At 40.9% G+C, this 21,087-nt stretch overlaps 1 protein-coding gene across 2 annotated transcripts in view; it reads left to right on the top strand.

Annotated features, from left to right (window-relative positions):
- Nucleotides 1-20,814, top strand: part of LOC145786993 (EGF-like repeat and discoidin I-like domain-containing protein 3) — a 41,911-nt gene extending 21,097 nt beyond the window's left edge. For both annotated transcript variants that reach the window (XM_082598744.1, XM_082598743.1), the window contains 3 exons: nucleotides 3,127-3,261; nucleotides 16,634-16,809; nucleotides 20,574-20,814. In XM_082598744.1, coding sequence (XP_082454870.1) covers nucleotides 3,127-3,261; nucleotides 16,634-16,809; nucleotides 20,574-20,705 — 443 coding nt within the window. In that variant the 3' untranslated portion in view covers nucleotides 20,706-20,814. The remainder of the gene's footprint in view (nucleotides 1-3,126; nucleotides 3,262-16,633; nucleotides 16,810-20,573) is intronic.
- The last annotated feature ends 273 nt before the right edge of the window (nucleotides 20,815-21,087 follow it).

Here is a 21,087-nt window from a genome sequence, read left to right as displayed (position 1 = left end):
GCGCAATTACGCATTATGGATTTCTCCGTAAACCGCGAAATCCTTGCTCTCAATCACGATCTTCGTCTGTATGTTTAAAGTTGTTGGAGTTTTCGGCTGAAATTAATTATTTGTAAAATAGACGCAAGTAGCTAGAACTGATTACCACCAAAAAATATATATATATATATATTCAGAATTAATGAGTGGGTGAAGAAAAATATTTCGTGTTTTTGAAAAAAAAAATTCGTGATTAGGGAAATCACTTTACCCGGAAGGGGGCCCGTTACTTTACCATCTGACGGCTGAAGTGGCTGTTTTAACCTCTGATGGCAATTCCTTTAGATCTGATTATATTAAGATCTTGATAATGTTTGAAGTTGGGGGGAATCTTTTAAATCCGGGCCTCCTAAGTATTCCGGGCCCGGGTGCAAAAGTACCACCTAGACCCAGGGGCGGATCCAGAGGGGGGCGATTGGGGCGATCGCCCCCCCTAAAACCCAAGAAAGTAGGTTTATTCTTCATTTATATGTATACGCTTTGGAAAACAACATATCGAAAGCAATGTTGAATAAGTCTTTCGCCATGTTCAAAGATTAGGTTAGGCTAGGCTATAACAATAACATAGTACGGCCTATAAGGCTATGATTTCGTCGCAGAGTCTAATTACCGAACGAAATTACTAAAATTTAAAAAGTTTCTAACCTTTTTGCCGGCACTGTAGAGCATAGCGATAAATCCCTTAGCCTAGATAAGTTGGTTGGACAGAGCAGGTTATTGGCAACTTTGACGGTCAGACGTGGAACTAAAACCATTGAAATTCTACCTTGAAATTGCATCTAGAAACAGCAAAGCTCAATTTTTTTCAATGAGACTTTAGCATCTTGACACCTAACATTATTGCTACCACGAAATTGCTCAAGTACCGACCCGATAGCATTGACAAAAGTCATTTGCAATGCCTACAACGGCTTGTTACGTCATGTATATAGTGTGGAATCTGCTCTAGGTTCAGAGATCCAACTATGGAAGGAGAAGTGGGAAAATAAAACTGTTCCGGCGACTGCTACAGTCTTACCGATGACGACTACTGCAGTCTTACCGAAGAAGCTTTACAACCGTGTGATGAAAATGTGTACACAATCGTAGACTCTCTTCTAAAAATACTATTAACCTTGCCAGTCAGCGTAGCATCAGCCGAAAGAAGCTTTTCATCTCTTCGGTCGTTGAAAACCTGGCTGAGGAACAGCATCGGCGAGGAAAGACTGAATGGATTGGCCTTACGATACCAGCATCGGGACATTTTAATTGACACAGACTCTGTGATAAATCGATTTGCCAACAGTAGAAACCGTAAACTTAACTTAGTGTTGTAGTCAAAGGTACGACACCTGTTAGTATTACCCGTACCGGCAAAGTAGCTTTTATTTTCGTTTAATTTGTGAAGTCCACAGAAGTAGTTGTTTCTGTTATTGTTAGTTTCTTTTTTTGTCTGGTGCAGCGACCGTGCATGACACGTTTTAAGGAGGACTATATCCCTCTGGTCGTCATTTCACTATGTTTAACTGCCATTCTATTGCACAAATTGTAGTGTTTCGCTCGTCCAAAATAAAAATTTACAATCTATACTTAGCCTATAGTGGCGATTTTACGGGGGGTGGAGCATAACCCAGTGTTTTGACCTGGCTCCCACTTTTGTTGCTCATTATGTTGAATGTATGCATAACCTTTCCTCATTGCTCTTTGTAACAATTCAAAACTTGTCAGAGGAATAAAACCTCGAAGTTATACAGTAAGTCTATAACCTCAATGTTTGCATCAATATTGGGAAGACAAAATTACCTGTTATTATCTTTCCGAGGTCAATTTTTAAATTGCCGTGAAACAATCAAGAGTGAAACCTTCAGTCTCAACTATAAATGCGGCTAGGTTGCTCAGGCTTCAACTTGACATGGCAAGGGCATATCAGCTCTTTATCCCTCCCTTTGTTAAACAACAGCATTGTTGAAGGTTTTTTAAGTTATGGAATGTCAATTTCTCATTATTTGTGTTCGAAATGCTCTCAACGTATCAAACTCGATCTAAATTTTCTAGGGGAGACCCTCGTCGTTATTTGTGCCTGGCTGATCACTTGCCTGAAAGTCAATGACATCGCCCCCCCCCCCCCTAACGTGAATACCTGGATCCGCCCCTGCCTAGACCTCCCTGTCAACGCTCCTGATTAGGTCGATACATGGATTGCTTTATAATATAATGCTAAAGGCACCATATGATAGTTGCACCATCCATCACTGAATCTGATAAATTTTCGTTAACGTGTTAATACAGCGACTTGTTTCAAAATCTGCATGTTTATCTTGCACTAAAATGTACAGTAGCCGTGACGTATGGCTTTGAGTTTTTTTTTATATCGCTTTATAAATCCTAAAATAAAATACATGAATTTCTGGCTAGTCTATGTGTGAACACCCCACCATAATATAAGAAAAAGTATGTTTCTCGGCAGTCGAGTGTAGCATCGCTCCAGGTAATCAGAAAAACTACTTACAGTTGACTTCGCTTTTAGGTGCATAAACTGTGGCACTGTTTTTTTTATTGTTGCATTAAATTGAATGAACCTGTTGTAAGTTGCAAACACAAAAAATGTTGTAAATTTTTAATACATTTATTATAAAATTTAAGTATGAAATTTGCAGCTGCAAAACAGCAGCTTTATTGAACTACACAACAATTTTCTCCGAAGTAACTATAAGGGTAATTTATTTTCTTATATTCAAAAAATTTATTAGCCCATTATAAAAACGAAGTAGTTAGCACGTTTTTTAACAATAGATCTGAAATGCATTATCCATGAATTTTACTTTATTTTTTTACCCTGATGTTATATTCAAGCGACCAAACATTTAGTTTCAAGTCTAAAGATTGCTTTTTTGTTGTTTTTGTAGACTGATGTTTGTGTCAGCTTAAAGCTTTTCAGCACACTTTGGATTTTTTAGTCGGAAGAATATGTTTGCTTATCATTCAAGTTGAATCTCTGTGGAAGCACTGAAGCTTTCTTTAAAGGTGTTTCAACTTACTTAATAAAAAATTAAAACCTAATTCACATATAGGCTATTGTTGCTAATATGGTTCCATTGTTTGTCACAGCTGAGTTCTGCACCGTTGGCATGAAGGATGGCAGAGTGATGGACAATCAAATAACAGCATCGTCTGTGTACGGATCCCAATATGGTCCACACCAAGCAAGGTTGGATAAACGGGGATATTGGTATTCCAGCAGAAGTAAGTTAAATATGTTATGAAATCTTAAACCTGCAATTTTCGTTTAATCAACATGAGTTGTTTGTCACTGGCCAACAGCAAGGTTTGTACTTCATAACTTGGAACACTTTTGTGGCAAATTCGAGACGTTGAATACAAATCTGTAATCAGAATTATGATACCACGTTTTTATTTCCACTATTGACTAGTACTTAGACTAGTCACTAGAATAGACCATTGTTGCGTCAATACTTGTTTGCGCGGTTCTAAAAATTGTTTTAAATTCTCTCGACCCAAAATTTCGATACTTCGACGATTTCGTTGTTCTTTCAATCAATTTCATTCATTACAATAGCTACAGCTTAGAGCTAATGTTCTTTCTTGTATGCAGGCTTAGGCTACTTTCTGAAACACGTAACTCTACTTCAGTGTGCAGCAGCCGATTTCTTTGCTTTATTTGAATTAAAGATGAAGACGAAAAAGATTTCTCGCATAAGTAGCTAGTTGAAAAAAACCACAACAGTTTGATTGTTTTAATAGTTAAAGACAAATATTCGTTTGTATGTATGTTCTTTCCACTTTAAAAACAGCCTGGTCAGGAACACAGCTGAAACATTGCCCTAACTATCTTGGAGTGACACTGGACCGTACTCTCAGCTACAAAAAGCACATTGAAAGCACATTCGGAGGAAAAGCGGAACTCAAAAGCTTACCAACGCATCGGAAAGCAAATTTGCATCCGTGCCGAAGTTAACGGCAAACCGTTCACGTGCCAGCGGGACACTGGCTCAACATGTTCCATGGTTGGATTAGATGGATACCACGAGTTAGGTTCTCCCACGTGCTATCCATCAGAAACCTCACTACATGCTTATGGTGGTAGGCCTTTGCATGTTAAAGGTCAATGCTTCGTAAATGTTAAAATAGGTTGTCAACTAAAGTCAAGGATGAAGTTAATCGTACTAAATGAAAACAAAGGCACAAACCTAATGGGTCTAGAATGGAGTGACAGTTTTGGCTTGACCAGTCAGGGTATTTCGGTGTTAGATCAAGTTTCAGACAAGAAAAAACATCTCGTATCTTCACAAGTTCAGCAGACAGAAGAATCCTTACTAAAGCAGAGGGAAAGGCAAGTTTCAGCTTTAATTTGCAAATTTTCCAGAGTTTTTTCGTCTGATCTTGGTAAATGTGTTAAGACAAAAGTTTCTATACACTTAAAACCGGAAGCAAAGCCCGTTTTTTCCAAACCAAGACCAATTCCATTTTCCAAAAAGCAAGCTATCAAAGAAGAATTGGACAGACTTGTGGAGCGCAACGTTTTGCAGCCAATAAATTATAGCGACTGGGCAGCTCCGATCGTAGCGGTGTCGAAAGCAAATGGAAGTATACGAATTTGCGGCGATTTTAAGGGACTGAACCAGCAAATACAAGTGGATCAACATCCGTTGCCGACGTTGGACACGTTGCTGGAATCGCTGGGAAAAGGTCAGTACTTTTCTAAAATTGACTTGTCGGATGCTTACTTGCAATTAGAGCTTGATGACGAAGCAAAAAAACTTTGTGTCATAAACACACCTTTTGGTCTTTTCCAATACAATCGTATGTGTTTCGGTGTGGCGTCAAGCCCAGCCCAATTTCAACGTTGCATGGATAAAATGATTTCGGGAATCCCTGGTGTAGCAGCATATCTAGATGATATCTTAGTTACGGGACCGACAGAAAAAGATCATTGGAATAACTTAGGGATCGTTTAAGCGAGTATGGGTTTTGTGTTAAAGTACAAAAATGTGAATTTTTCAAGGATTTGGTTGAATATCTTGGTCATATAATCAACAAAGACGGCAAGCGACCGTCGAGCACATCAGTCGAAGCAATAAAACAATTACCCCAGCCGCAAAACCTTCAAGAACTTCAAGCTTTTTTAGGGAAAATTAACTATTATGGTCGTTTTATAGCAGATCTTCCAGACAAGGCAAAACCTTTAAATTCTTTGTTGAAGAAAGGAGCAGTGTTCAGGTGGACACAACATTGCAAACTCGCCTTTCAACAACTGAAAAAGGACGTGATCAATGCAACCACGCTAAGTCACTACGATGAGAGCAAACCACTCATACTAGCCACCGATGCATCCCAGTACGGAATAGGAGCAGTTTTGATGCAGAAGCACGATGGTGTGGAACGTCCACTCGCCCATGCATCGAAAACTTTGAGTGAAACGCAGAAGAGGTACTCACAAATTGAACGAGAAGCGCTCTCTATCATCTATGGAGTAACGAAGTTTCACCAATACCTGTACGGTAGGAAGTTTACTTTAATTACGGATCATAAGCCACTAGTTTCGATTTTCTCACCAAAAAAGAATCTACCAGTCCTAACAGCTCAGCGTCTTCAACGATGGGCTATTACCTTAATGGCATATCAATATGATATTCAGTACAAACCAACTAATCTACATGGTAATGCAGATGGACTGTCTAGATTGCCTATGGGGTTAGACAAAACGTTTGACGAAAACGAGGAGAGAGAGAATGCAGAGGTTTCTCATTCTGTAGAGGAAACCATGGACGGTTTACCTTTAACTTCGAACGAGCTTAAAACAAAAACGCTTCGCGATCCGGTCTTAAAATTAGTTCTGTCGTATATCCAGGATAGTTGGCCTAGAAGATTACCTGACAATGATAAGCTGCGCTGCTATGCTTCGTATAAAGACTCGATGTGGGTAGAAAACGATGTAATACTTTTACAACGTGACGGTTTTCCACGAGCAGTAATTCCGCAATGTTTGCAGGCACAGGTTTTAAAACTCTTGCATGAAGGTCACTGGGGAATCACCCGAACGAAGCAGATGGCACGCAGATACGTATGGTGGCCGGAGTTGAACAAAAGCATCGAAGAGATGGTGAAGTCGTGCGGACCTTGCAGGCTTGTCGCAAAAGCTCCGGACAAAGAGTACCAAGCATGGCCGAAAACTACAAAGCCGTGGCAGTGGATCCATCTCGACTATGCTGGACCTTTCTTAGGAAAGATGTGGCTGATTTGCGTTGATGCACACTCAAAATATCCTTATGTTTCTATGCAGAACATCGGACAGGCAACTTCTAAAGCAACGATCAGCGCACTTCAACAAATCTTTGCGATAGAAGGCTCTCCGGACACGATTGTCTCAGACAACGGAAGCCAGTTTACGTCCGGAGAGTTGAAGACATTTTGCATCAAGTTAGGAATACATCACATCACCTCGCCAGTGTTCCATCCTGCATCAAATGGCGAAGCGGAACGCTTCGTCCAAACCTTTAAAAGGGCGATGGAAAAAAACTATAAGGGAGAAGTGAGCAAGCAAAATGCTCATCTCTTAGTAGTCAAAACGTACAGAAGCACACCTCACCCATGCCTCGACTGGAAGACTCCAGCCGAAGTTCTTCATGGGCGCCAGCCGAAAACGCTATTGTCCTTGTTCTCGCCAAAGGAAAAAAGTAATTCAAAACAAGAACCTGCATCTCATAAGCGAAGCTATGAAGAAGGTTCATTAGTTTATGCTCGAAACTATGCATCTGGTTCGAAGTGGCTCCCGGGTACGGTAATTAAAAGACGGGGACGTGTCCTGTACAACGTACGAACGGAACGAGGCGTTTGGAAGAGACACATAAATCAACTTCAACCCAGGTTTCAAAACGTTCATGCTGAAAGTAAAAGTGATTTTTCTGATTCAAGTAAAGTTAAGGTTGCACCAAGTCCAAAGAAAGATTCCGAACCGACCGATACCAATGAACACTCTGGGCATAGTAAAGCTGTCCCACAGAGACGCTATCCAGTTCGAAACAGACGCAAACCTGATTTTTATCAGGCTTAGTCAATACGTTTGTTAGTCGTATGTGCTTCTGACCCTAATTGTAATATGACCATTATTGCAGTGATCAGTTAGAAGCACTATATATATTGTGTATGTTAAGTCTTGAATACTTGGTTAGTATCACCCTCCCTTAGCTGTAATGTTTCATTTCTACTGCTAAGTGTTAATTTATAAGGGAGGAGTGATACAGTTAGTAACGTTTATTTTGCGTTATGGTCATTGCCTAGTGCATTGCACCGGGTCACGTGCACATGATTACGTCGTGCCGCCCTGTGGCTGTGAGTAGTTGGTAATTACGGCAGCAGGACTTCTTGGTAGCCACACAATGATTTGCCCTTAGTTCATTTTAGCTCTACTCGTGTTGAGACCTCTTTTCAATTCCTTTACGTTTACCTACAAGCGTAACAGTTATCACCAGAAACAGTACCTTGAGAAAGCAAACCAATTCTGGCTGGGGCACTAACCCATAGACCAGTGGTTCCCAACCTGGGATCCGCGGACCCCTTGGGGGTCCGTGAGAAAGCATTTGGAGATCCGTGATTACCATGATGAATTTGGAAAAAAAACGAAAGCGATCTTTTTACTTTTATTTCTCTCATTAAATTTGCTTACGTTGCAAAAGTTTCGGCATGGCACTTTGGGTCACCTTAATATTCAAATACCGCTGACATTTCTTGAACAATTCATTCATTTTCTTATTTGAGCAACTGTTTAACCTGATATTTGCCGCAGGAGTCATAGCGGCAATGCAGTATGACACAGTACAATAGTTGAGTAGCATAATTATTACAATAGTCAATAGTATGTTAATTGAGTTTCAGGCAAAATTTAGGTAGGAGTCCGCAGAATTAATAATTTGTCTAAAGGGGTGCGTGACAACCAAAAGGTTGGGAACCACTGCCATAGACCCTCAGAATGACCGCATTGGCTTTGTGCTACGTCACGGCAAAATATGCATGCCTTGTTTGCAACAGGTCATGTCACTCAATGAAACTCAACTCTGCACTCAACAATTCTTGTCGCCTAATTATAGAATGTCTGAAGCCTACAAATACCAGCAAACTTTACCTGCTTGCTGGTATTGCACCACCAGGTATTAGATGAATAGTGGGGTTCCCAGGCACTCAGTCATTTCAACTTGATGCAAAAGTTTTGTTTTCAGTACCAGTTTGAAAGTAAAGACCTATAAAACAATTTTGGTTCGAGTGTCAAGCTGTCAGATAAAAAAAAAAAAAAAATGGCCGCCAAAATTCAAGATGGCGGCTAATTTCCAGATTTTTTCACATTATGCTTCGTAACTTTTGTACTATTGAACCTAGAATGGTGGTTGCGGTCTCTAAACGTAGGTTTGTATGTATGAGTAATTCGATAAAAGTAAAATAAACATGATTGGAGGACAGAGTGGTGATTTAGGAATCTATGTCAATGTTACGTTCACTGTTCGCACCCTTATTATATCATTGTTTTTTAGTTTCGAAATCGGAAGTCGATGTCTAAGTAACTCCGACTCATAGCAAGGAAAACAAATTATTTCCGTTGTTTCTAGCATTTAAAGAGAATGTCCCCACTGATTGATAACCCCTGTGGATAATTTGCGCCATAAACAGAGTTTTTTTAGGCAACTGACCTCAACTGACTGCCCTCAACGACCAGCTACGTAATGCCCATATTGTGTTGTTATTTGTGAACGCCGCTTCGTTTGGTCGTTTATTTGTGCGTCAGCAAAATCTTACATTTTCTCGACTCTGTGTTTCTTGACGTTGAACCAAAGTAGTTAGAAGTTTGCGCTGGCAAAGACAGCTTGTACCTTTTGAGCATCGGTTCTCCGTAAAGCTGTTTTGGATCACGACACTGCATTCAGGTTTGATGGCTCATTTCCCAATGGTTGCGAAGAATCATCTGTTCCACAACGTATGAAGTATTTTTTCGTCAACTCCTCGAAGAACCCAAATCATTACTAGTACAAGAGACTTCCAGAAAGATTCTCTCTGTGAGTCAGTTGGCCATGTTAAATATGACTTCTCGTTCTGCGAACTTGAATTGTGAGCCTCCATTTGCAGTGTTTCTGGCCCTGAAATTGCATTCCCAAACAAGAAGCAGGAAGCTGGTACAACTGCTACACCAGCGGTTCTTAAACTGGGGGGCGCGCCCCCCTTGGGGGCCGCGAAAGGTTCACAAGGGGGGCGCGAGCGATATCAAACTATGTGACTAAGTGGATTTATTGCCAGGATAAAGCAAAAAAGTCCCAATGCCATTGGATCTCACTGCGTGATTCACCGTGAGGCTCTGGCCTCCAGGACTCTACCAGCTGCAATGAAAGATAAGCTTACAGTATAATACAGTAATCATACGAGCAGTCAACTTCGTCAAAACCAGTGCCGTCAATACGAGACTGTTTACCAAGCTGTGCAAGGATATGGATTCGTACCATGAGACTCTCCTCTTCTATACATCTGTTCGTTGGTTATCGAAAGGTAATATGTTAGCCCGCGTGTATGAAATGAAACATGAACTGATGCTATTTTTGAAAGCTCATGGTAATCTCCTTCTGCCATTTTCATCAGAGAAGTTTCAGCTGGAGTTGGCATACCTCGTGGACATTTTCGAGGCCCTCAATAACTTAAATCTGCTCTTGCAGGGCAGAAATACTAACCGGATTAATAGCTATGATTCCATTCGAGCATTTGTGGCAAAGCTGGAGTTGTGGCACCACCGAATACAAATAGGAAATGCAGCTTTATTTCTCAACCTAGATACTGCACTTGACAAAAAGGAACTTGAACCGGAAGGTGAGCTTAAGGCTGAAGTGGAGGCTCACATTCAGCTTTTGAAACAAGAATTGCTAATGCTATTTCCCAGACTTAGGTGACACCGACCTTCCAGAATGGAAAATGACAAGAAATCCCTTTCGTGTTAACGAGGACATTCTTCCCGACGGTTTGCAAGAGGAATTCTTGGAAATAAAGTGTAACTGTACTGCAAAAGACGATTATGAAGCAATGCCACTAACTGATTTTTGGGTTAAATATTTGCACATATACAAGGGAGTGGGTAGCGTGGCGATACGCACACTTCTTCCGTTTTCGTCCACTTATCTGTGCGAAAGTGGCTTTTCTACACTTTTGAACATAAAAACAAAACATCGAAACAAACTTATTGATTGTGAAGCCGATCTGAGGTGTGCATTAGCAGCTACAAAGCCTCGAATTAAACTTTTGGTTTCCGAAAAACAATTACATCCCTCACATTGATAAAAGCTAAATATAAATTCCTGTAGTCATTACACATTAATGTTTGCTAATTTTGTAGTTTGTTGGGGCTCAAGTTTGGATGGCACGTCAAAGGGGGGCGCGGCTCAAAAAGTTTAAGAACCCCTGTGCTACACAGTTTGGCTCTGAGCGTGTCATATAAGAAAGTCCTCAGCATTGAATCTAAATTTGCACCTAGGCGATTTCATGCAAGGAACAACACTGATATAGTTTGTCCTACAAACTTACGTCAGGGCATTTTCACGGTGGCAGCTCTGGATAACTTGGATCACAATCCCACATCACGCACTGCAAGCTCATCATTTCATGGAACTGATATTTCAATATTTCAATTTCCTTCATCACAGACGCCTGGGTTGAACCAAGAATATCTGCAAATCAATTCACAGAAAACAGAAACCCGTAACAGTGAACCCATTCTGCCTCGTTCGTATACGTTTGTACCACCAGTGGGCCGAAATCTTGTCAACTAACCTTCGAGAAAAGATCCGCAACTAGTGATAACGAGTTCATTCGATGAGGAGAAACATCACGAACAGGCATGGATGGCTGCAGTAAATAGCATCCTATTGATGGATTGCGATGCAGAAATGCACACTCCAGCGATGTGATCTTCCTACCACGCTGCTCGATCAGATTCTGTTGGACAACCGGAAAAATGCATTAAAGCCCTCTTGCCACTTTTCCACGAAAAAGCCACCACTCCAGAAATGATTCAACATGGAATGGAACTGGTGAAAAAGAAAACTGAGCACCTCAACCCACACCAAGTCCCTGTGTTTGTAGTGGATCAACTACTCTATGACATCGCCAAAAAAATGCAGTGGACCTTCCTTGACATTTTTGGGGAAGAAAAGATTGTGATTATGCTAGGTGGGCTCCACATTGAGATGGCTTTGTGGAGCACCATGGGAGATCTTCTGCGTGGATCTGGATGGCCTGAAACCCTGAGAAAATCTTGGCTAGTGAAGACAGAAGCAGCAGCCACAGCTTTTCTGAAAGCATCCAATGCAATGAGAACAAGATATGGCCATCAAGTTACTGTAGTGGTACTTAACAGCCTTCTAAAACGAGCATACGAAGACAGTGGAACCGAGATGGCTCTTGAGGATTGGGTCATTGTAGCTTCCCAACAGAGTCCAACGTTCAAATTCTGGCTACTCATACACAAGTACCGACAGATCATATTTATGTTCATCCGGGCACATTGGGAAAGGAAGTTAGAACTCATGGTTAATACCTTGCAGAAACTTGCGCCTCTGTTCTTTGCTCTAGACCACCACAATTACGCAAGGTGGATTCCAATCTTTATCCGAGACCTGGAAGGTCTTCTACTTAGCATCCAGGAAGAATTTAATATGGGACACTGGGCAATAACTCAAAGCAATCACCGTTTCTCATCACTTACCTATCGATCAAGCACACGAGCAAGCCAACAAAAGGGTGAAAGGAGTTGGTGGCATTATTGGTCTTACTGAGAATCGTGACACGTTGGAACGCTTGATATTGACTGGCCCAGAAATCAGCCGTGTCATTGAGGAGTTCAGTGGTGTAAATGCTCACGACGATGATGAAGAAGAACTCCCTTATCATGAAGAAGGATGTGCATCTCAGCACCGATTTCTACGCCATGTTAAAGACCTGGTGGAGGTGTTGCTGAGCAGTGGGAATCCTTTTGGGGAGTTCAGCGGAGACATGGTTATATTAGATGAAAAGATGTGTGAATCGGCGGTTGCTGCTGTATCTGTCCATAAAGTCGAGTCTTTAGGACAAGAGCAGTACAATAACTTCAGACAAAATGTGCTTGACTCCAATGACACACGTTTTACAGCGCCGATCAAACGCAACAACTTAGTGTTCTACCATGAGAAGAACACACAAAAAAAGTCAGCAATTAAGCTGAAAATGCAGCACTTTAAACGTCACGCAGAGCTTTTTGGGCAAGCTTTTCTTGTATTAGACAGCCGCGGGGAGAACTTGGAGAAGTTTTTTCAGCACGAATCTTCCCTATATCCACCTGCGTTGTCTTCTAAAGGGTCCCTCAACTCTTGTACCAAGTCAGATTTGCTGGTATATATCACGGAAGCCAGTGCAAGTAGCGCAATTTCTGTCGACGAGGAGTTACTTGCGCCAGATGTTTACGACTTCGTTATTATTGATGGTGGAGTACTAATACACTCACTTCCTGGTACAACTGTCCAAGGCAAGACATTTGATTCGTACTTCGACAAGGTATTTTGCCCAAGAGTTCGCCATGACTTGAACTGATCGACAAGAGTAGACATTGTTTGGGACCAGTATCGTGTACTGACGATCAAAAGAGGCACAAGGTAAAAACGAGGAACAGGCATCCGACAGCGCATATCTGGTACTGCCAAAATCCCAGGAAATTGGCAGAAGTTTCTAGCTAATGTTGATAGCCTAACAAGAAGGAACTGTTCACATTCCTGTCGAAGATAACAGAAGAAGAGTTCCCAAACGACAAGAATGTCTACATCACTGAGGTGATCAAGTCCACCATGTTGGGAACGGTCCACCAATGAATCAATGCAACCATGAGGAAGCTGAGACGCGTGTCTTAGTACATCTCCTCCACACCCCCAATCTTCGTTAATTGGGATGGTGTATACTGGAGACACAGATGTTGTGGTAATCTTTCTGAGCAACTTTCATCACATAAAGGCTCTGAACCCGGCAGCAGACATTTGGATCTCATTCAAAGCGGGAAAGCGAACCAAAATGATCTCCCTTAATACTATTGCCATAAACCTAGGCACGACAATACGCAAAGCCATGGCCCTTTTCCATGCATTCACTGGATCAGACAGCACTTCTTCCTTCAAGTTCAAAGGTGAGCGATCCTGCTGCACGTTGATGCACGAAGTTCCATCCCTTATGGAGCAATTTGCAACTATTGCCGACACTCTATTCCAAACATCCCCAAGGTTAAAGGAAGTGGCAAAAAGCTTTGTCTGTAGACTGTACTCAAATGAGGACAATGATGTTGACCTTGTCCGAATGAAGTTGTTCTCACAGACAACTAGGGACGTGGAGAGAATTCCCCCAACTAGTGATGCTTTGGATCAACATCTTAAAAGAAGTGTCTTCCAAGCAAGCATCTGGGCAACAGCCTACATGTCCATGATGTCTGTCATCAACCCAATTGACCATGGGTGGAAGGAAGAGGACGGCAAGCTGCTTCACATTTGGACCACGCTGTCCCTCGCCAAGGAAGTGTTCCATCTAGATGTGAAGTGCACTTGCACAATTACCTGCCCTCGGTGCAAATGCGTAAAGACTAAGTTAAAATGCACGCGCCAGTGCAAGAAAACATATTGCTCCAATCGTGTTTATTTTATTTTAATTGAATTATTCATACATGCAAACCTAGGTTTCGAGACCAAAATCACCATTCTAGGTTCAATAGTATAAAAGTTACGAGGCATAATGTGAAAAAATCTGGAAATTGACAGCCATCTTGGATTTTGGCGGCCATTTTGTTTTTCTTCATCTGACAGCTTGACACTCGAACCAGAATTGTTCCATAGGCCCTTACCTTCAATTTGGTACTAAGAACAAAACTTTTGCATCAAGTTGAAATGAAATTGAAAAAATGCATTGGCAGGGAACCCCACTAGAATGTTAACAGTGAAGCTGAAAGGCTAAAGCAAACATGATGAAAGACACTCTCTGTGGACAAACTGCTGCACAGACACGGCTGAAATCAAGAAAAACTTCCTAACACACGTTCAGACACTAATCTCAATAAAAAACAAACAAGGCTATGCAATGGAAGCAACACTTCGAAAATGGCTCATCATACGCGGAAATGAAGGTCCAACCATCAGAGTCTCTTCCCCCAGGAGCAAACACGTCGTAGGCAAAGTGGAAAACCTTGAATAGAGTTCGAACAGGTGTTGACCGTACTAAATCTGCAGTAGTAAAGTGGGGCTACAACACCGGCCCAGTTACATGTATCTGTAACACCAAGCCCCAAACAGCGGACCATCTTTTTGTGTGCCGCTAGCTTGATGTTTCGTGTATTGTATTTTCTTTATTAATTTTTATTTATCACTTTTTTGAGTGGCAAACAAGCTGAAAATCACTTTTTTATGCAGCCCGTATAGTTTTTCTTAAACCTCAACATGGCATCGCATGCTCGCAGTCTTGGATCCCCCTACGTCAGCTACTCCTACAGTGATTCTAAACAGCAGCATAACCTCACTTTATTTACTGTTGAGGGAACATTAAATCACTGCGGCAAAGAATAGTTATATCTATATATCAAAATTAGTTACTATAGTTCACTAAAAACCTTAACAGCTTGTTTCACCTTAATAGGATTATCAAAAGGAACTGAAAAACATGCAAAAATAGTAAATCGTCAACACTTGAAAAGATATAGAATATTTTGCAGTCTGCATAAAACAAAACTCAGAATTATTAAAGATTACCACTAGCAGATATTGCATAAGCCTCAACTAATACTTCACTCAAAAAAACAACTAAGGTAAATCAGGATCGTAATTATACATTTTAGCTTGGGGTACTCAAAAGCTGTTGCGAAGTAAAAGGCTATGCACATAACATTTGTAGTTGCAATGAGTCTAATTTGCGGTTTTTCGGCAAAGGCACGGCATATGTTAAAAAGTCACAAGGTGCTAGATAGCAGTAATTTCGAATGATTGGGATAATTCCAGCCAAAATGATTGTAAATAATTTTTGGGAGGGAGACGTATTAATTGAAGCTTGTGCAGCATCTTCTGGTGGCAACAGCGTTGCCAGATGCTGGAAGCTGCTTGGCACCAAAAAGTAACTAAAATTTCACCAGATTGCATACAATTTCACCAGATATTTAAAATACCCTAAATAAACCAATTTCGCCTCAAAATACAAATAGTTTTTAAAGACTAAAAATGAAACGAATATGCAAAACACATGTTTTATCACACATTGCATACACGGATTATAATTGTAGAAATCATAATTATCAGTAAACATCAAAAGTTCTTAACCAAAAAAGTTGCTGTTTTTATTTTGAAAGCAACAACTTTTACTGCCAGGGTTAAAATGCACTCAAAGAAGCAATAACATCCTGATGAAAAAGTTTGAAAGACCTTTGCATATCCTGCTCAGGATATTCCATGAATGTGAAATAAGTGGCCACTGTAATAAATGTAGCCTATGTAAGATGATTTTTCTTGATTTTTCTTTTTTTGTATTGGTTGTAAGGTTCAGTCGTCCGCATGGCTTCATCAACTGTCAGACCAGCCAGTTGATTTAGGTATGTGGAGCCAACTGATTCTTTCAACTAATTCATCTATTTTAAACTGTTAGGTTTGGTGGCCGTGCTTAAATTTACTTTCATTGACGTATCCTTTAAATTTATATGGCATGCACGTTTTAAACTTCTTGGTTTTGCCGCCGTTTCCTTTTGTTGGTTTTATTTCCGCAAACTGATGGTAACTTTATCATTGCTGTTGTTTTCTGACAAAGAAAAATAAATTGAATTGAATCGAAAAAGGTCACTGATGTTTATAAACGTCTAGCTTCAGGGCTAAAAACAACCTCCTGCACTAATTTTAAATATAAAATTTGCCATTTTGGCTAATTTTTTGGTAAAAAGAACTCTCTAAAAAGCAATGTCTCGCCACTGCTTGCCACCATGCCAGTGGCAAAAGGCCAAAAGCTACACGATTTCTGGTACAGTACTGCTGCCAGATTCAAAAGATTGATTGAAAAGCGCAAATTGGTCACTCTGAACTTGCAACACAGTGCCATCACGCATGCGCAAACCTCTTGTAAAACGTTTTCTGTACGAGCTGGGATTTTTTGCTAAAAAGTTGAAAAAACTTCAGTGGGGAAAATTTCACCAGATTTCCCCAAAAGGTTGTTTGGTTCCAAGGTCAAAAAGCTTGACACCAAAGACCTCTAAATTTCACCAGATTTTTTTTATTTGGTATCCTATTTCCCCATTTGGCAACGCTGGGTGGCAACCTTTATATAATTCTGATATTTTTTATGCAGACAGCATAATATTCTGTATTGCGGGGGAGGGTCGCTAGTCCTCACACCCGTTGGTCGACGTTGTCTTACATGCGAGCTTCCGATGTTGGGTTGCTCAGCGTAGGCAAGTCGACCGTTGTGTTCTATCAGAAACAACTTAGGTTTGTGGTACGTAACGAAGTAAAGCAAAATCCCGAAAACGGATTTAGCTGCTTCGTGCCACATCTATATTCTGTAAATACTTTATTTTTATTTGATTTATGTTCAGATGTTAATGATGTTGGGCAATGGATTCAGATTGACTTGAGAGCGCCCACTCGTGTTACTGGAATCACCACTCAAGGAGCAGGGCCAAGCACTTGTTGTTGGATCACTTCATACGAAATATTGTATGGAAATAATGCAAACCAGTTGCGATCCATTCAACAAAATGAGGAAAATATGGTGAGTTTGATAAAACTACGTTTATCGATAGAACAAACAACTTTTTATTTTTTAATTAATTCTATCAGCAATACCAACATTGCCCTGTTTAAAGTGTTCATTTAATTCAAGAGTGTACAAATCGAGGCCAGCGGGGCCAAATGTGGCCCTCGAGCTTAAAATGTTTGGTCCACGATAAGGTCCGGATTTTAAATAATGTGTGGCCCGTTAGATAATTTTCATTTATGACTCAAGTTTGCAACATTTAGTAAACATTATTTTGTTGAGTGAAAGTGTAAAATCAAGCAAACAAGTCTTTACCTACATTCCTTGTAGTTACATCTTGTGATTGCAGTAGCATTTTATCTGTGGTAGCCCATAGCCTGTTCCATTCTTTTGCACGCACGCAGCGGTCATTTGTTGCGTGCACATTCGTCATAATAGCGTATAGTGAACAATAGATATTTCTTGTTGTGGCCCGCAGTCTAAGCTGGTTATGTTGGCTCAGCAGCGCTGCAAGTTTGCACACACCTGATTTAATTTTTTAATATTGTGTTTTGCATTGTCAGCGCGTCGAGAGGGCTGTCGAAAGAATGGCGCTTAGTTTGTAGAATGAGCTTAAAACTAAAAAAATTGTTCATCTTTTTAAAGTTCGTTTTCATCAAACCGCGGTGGGATGGCGCAACAGATAAGGCGCTCGCTTTCCAATCATGCAATCCTAGTTCGACTCCCGGCGCTAGTTGTTGAAAAACACCGCTCACCTCTACCCAGGGTGTAATAAATTTGGTGGGCGTAGTTGCTGAAGGAAAGGCGGCGGAGAGAAAGGAACTGGCCACCCTACTCCCGTTAAATGCCAAAAGCTTAGTATAATGAGAACCTTACCTTCTCATACCCGGTGCTTGGATTCAAGTATGGGACTCACCTTTCATCAAACCATTAGCTTTAAAGTTTGTCAAAATGTTTTTCGGGCAATCCGTCTAGCTCCAACTCTTATCCTTTCTTTGTCGGACCTCAACGTTTATATTGCGTCCATTTGTTCCCAGAAGTTCTTTGTCAGAGTTACAGTGTCTGCAAATATGTTTTTTATATTTGTTACAGCCCACTGTCTGTGTAGACCTATATGTAGGCTAATTTTGTATCTGTGCATGTGGTGGCAAGTCGGTTAAAATATATAGGCCTACGTAAGATCGTGTAGCAGTGCAAGTTGCCTGATATTGCACCCGATCTTCACTGAGAGTGAGATGATTCTATTCGAATTTTCTGCTCGCATACCACCACCGTCCAACAAGCTGATTACCGTAGGCCTACGTTGTTCTATGTTGGAAAAGCGAGCAATTGTCTTGTGGAAGCAATCAGTCGTCAAAATGCGTCGAGTCGCGGGTTTTCTCTTGGGAAAATAGCCTTGACTTTACGAACACGAAAACAATAAAACAGTTACAGCAAAGTGTAGTTACGGTATAAGAAATTTATATGAGGCACAGCTGATTAACTAATTATACAAGCTGTGGGGGAGGGTCGCTAGTCCTCACACCCGTTAGTCGACGTTGCCTTACATGGGAGAGTGGGAGCTCCCTGTGTTGGGTTGCTCAGCGAAGGCAAGTCGACCCGTAGGCTTATGGTTATGTTCTAAAAGAAACAACTTAATTTTGCGGTACCGAAATAGAGCAAAATCCCATAATCGGATTAAGCTGTTTCATGCCACATAACACCACACCAGTGTCTGAGGGCTGGGTTTGCCCGAGACACGCAAAGGTAGAGTGCCTGTGTTGTTCTGAACGTCGGAGGTCACCAGTGCGAGAGAGGTTCGCTAGTCCTCACGCCCTTTGGCCGACATTTCCTTACATGAGCGAGATTTTTTTTCCTTTCGCGCAACGCTCAGAGTTCAAGATGGATACCACTACATCTTGCAGGTTTACAATTTTTCATATGAAATGGATTTGTTCTCTGTCTCATCATTAGTGCGTCCGCTCCGGGAGCCGTCCACACACCCAAACACTCAGCAGGCACACCATACTTACATGGAAGATACCTACCAGGGAGGCGAGGGACTTACTCTGACCGAAGGGACCCACCGCAGTAGATGGTAATCTGTGGATGTAAAAGTTTGGTTATTGGCTGCCTCAAGCTGATCTGCCTGTCTCGATTATCCTCTTGCTGATGTTGGAGCAGGCTAGGAGTTGGCGGGTCAAGCTTGAGAACTAGCGCGTTTTGACAAGGGGTTGATTTAAATTGAGTTTGTTTGTGTGTGTGTGTGTGTGTGTGTGTGTGTGTGTGTGTGTGTGTGTGTGTGTGTGTGTGTGTGTGTGTGTGTGTGTATCTTTCTTGTTGCCCGCTAGTAGAAAGGCACCTGCTAAGGCAAGTCGACCCTTGTGTTCTATCAGAAACAACTTAAGTTTGTGGTACCGAAATAGAGCAAAATCCCGAAAGCGGGTTAAGCTGTTTCATGCCACAAAGCTATGAATAAAGTGAAAATGATATTTACCGGTTTGTTGACAACCCTCTTTTCCAGAATTCATTTACAAGGTGGTATGCCTATAAGCATTATATCACGACTAAATAGAAACAAATATAATTAATAAATATTCCAGAAAGATATAATATAACATTTCTTAAATTACAGTATGATAAAAGGTTCTTTTCAATAGCTTATTTTACAAATGCGACATTTCTAAACTGCTAAGCAATTCTATCCATTGTTAATTTTAATTCTAAATTTTCAATTTAGCACCCCCTTATCGTCTTACTCTAACACAGTGGTTCCCAACCTGGGGTTCGCGGACCCCTTGGGGGTCCGTGAGAAAGCATTTGGGGGTCCGTGATTACCTTGATGAATTTTGGAGAAAAAAAACGAAAAGCGATCTTTTTACTTTTATTTCTCTTTTTAAATGCAAATGTGTCAAGCTCAAGCCCGCGAGAATAAACTGTACCGCCACAGTACCGGTAGCCTATCTATTACAATAAATTTATGCTGCTGCCTACAGTGTGTAGCCTACATTGACCTTAAACTACATTTACCACAAGGCACGTCGATTACATTCTCATGATTTGAGATCGAAAGAGTTATTACGCATTAAATTTCATTCAAAAACTGTGGAAGAATTCTGGTGCTCACAACTGCAAACCTACCCATTCTTGGCAAAGCAAGCGATTATTGTTTTGTTACCATTCATAACCACTTACCTTTGCGAGGCAGGATTCTCAGCTCTTGTTACAATAAAAACTGAACATCGCCTGGACGTTGAAGATGACATGCGTGTTGCATTGTCAAAAACTCAACCACAGTTCAGTCGTTTACTTCAGGAAAGGCAACAACAGCCCTCTTTTTAAATTTGCTTACGTTGAAAAAGTTTCGGCATGGCACTTCGGATCACCTTAATATTCAAATACCGCTGACATTTCTTGAACAATTCATTCATTTTCTTATTTGAGCAACTGTTAACCTGATATTTGGTGCAGGAGTCACAGCGGCAATGCAATATGACACAGTACAGTAGTTGAGTAGCATAATTATTACAATAGTCAATAGTACGTTAATTGAGTTTCAGGCAAAATTTAGGTAGGGGTCCGCAGAATTATTAATTTGTCTAAAGGGGTCCGTGACAACCAAAAGGTTGGGAACCACTGCTCTAACAGCATGCAATATGATATCACTTGGGTAATCCGCAAAGTGATATTATAGCTTGACTGGTTTTGTGGAAGTGCTGGCAACTTTCAACAAAAATTCGATCATAGCCGTAACTTGGGAGGTAGAACTGAAGCTTTGCAACGTGTTTTTCGTTTTTCAGATATTTCAAGGAAACAGGGACCCTAACTCTCACGTGACCAATCGCTTCCCTGAACCAGTTACCGCCAGATATTTCCGGCTTGTCATTCGCGGGGGAGGATCAGCCTCCAGATTGGAATTGTTGACTTGTTAAAGATCAGGAGCAAACTGAAGATTGACGACAGATGTCTTAATGAACAATCGCTGTTTTGTTGCTTCAATCAAATTAAATAAAAAAGGGAGATATTTTATAACTTTAGAAAACAATTTCTGAAAGGTAACATTGGTAAAACGTTAAGATCTTTGTGTAAATAAAAAGTACATCTCAAAAATGGAGCTTAATCATAGTCGAAAAAATAATTCGGAGGTTTTTCTTATCTAATTCGAAGTTTTGCAGACAGATCCAGAATTTATCACAAACATTTAGTCTTCTTCATCGTGTGTCACACGGCCGTAGCCAAGAGCATTACGTCAGCTCTTGCTCTATGGTTGAACTCTGCCAAATCCTGTGCAGAGCACCTTGCTTTTAGATCATC

The sequence above is a fragment of the Aplidium turbinatum genome, chromosome 17, assembly GCF_918807975.1.
Source record: "Aplidium turbinatum chromosome 17, kaAplTurb1.1, whole genome shotgun sequence".
NCBI lineage: Eukaryota > Metazoa > Chordata > Ascidiacea > Aplousobranchia > Polyclinidae > Aplidium > Aplidium turbinatum.
This window is presented reverse-complemented; position numbering and strand designations above follow the sequence as displayed.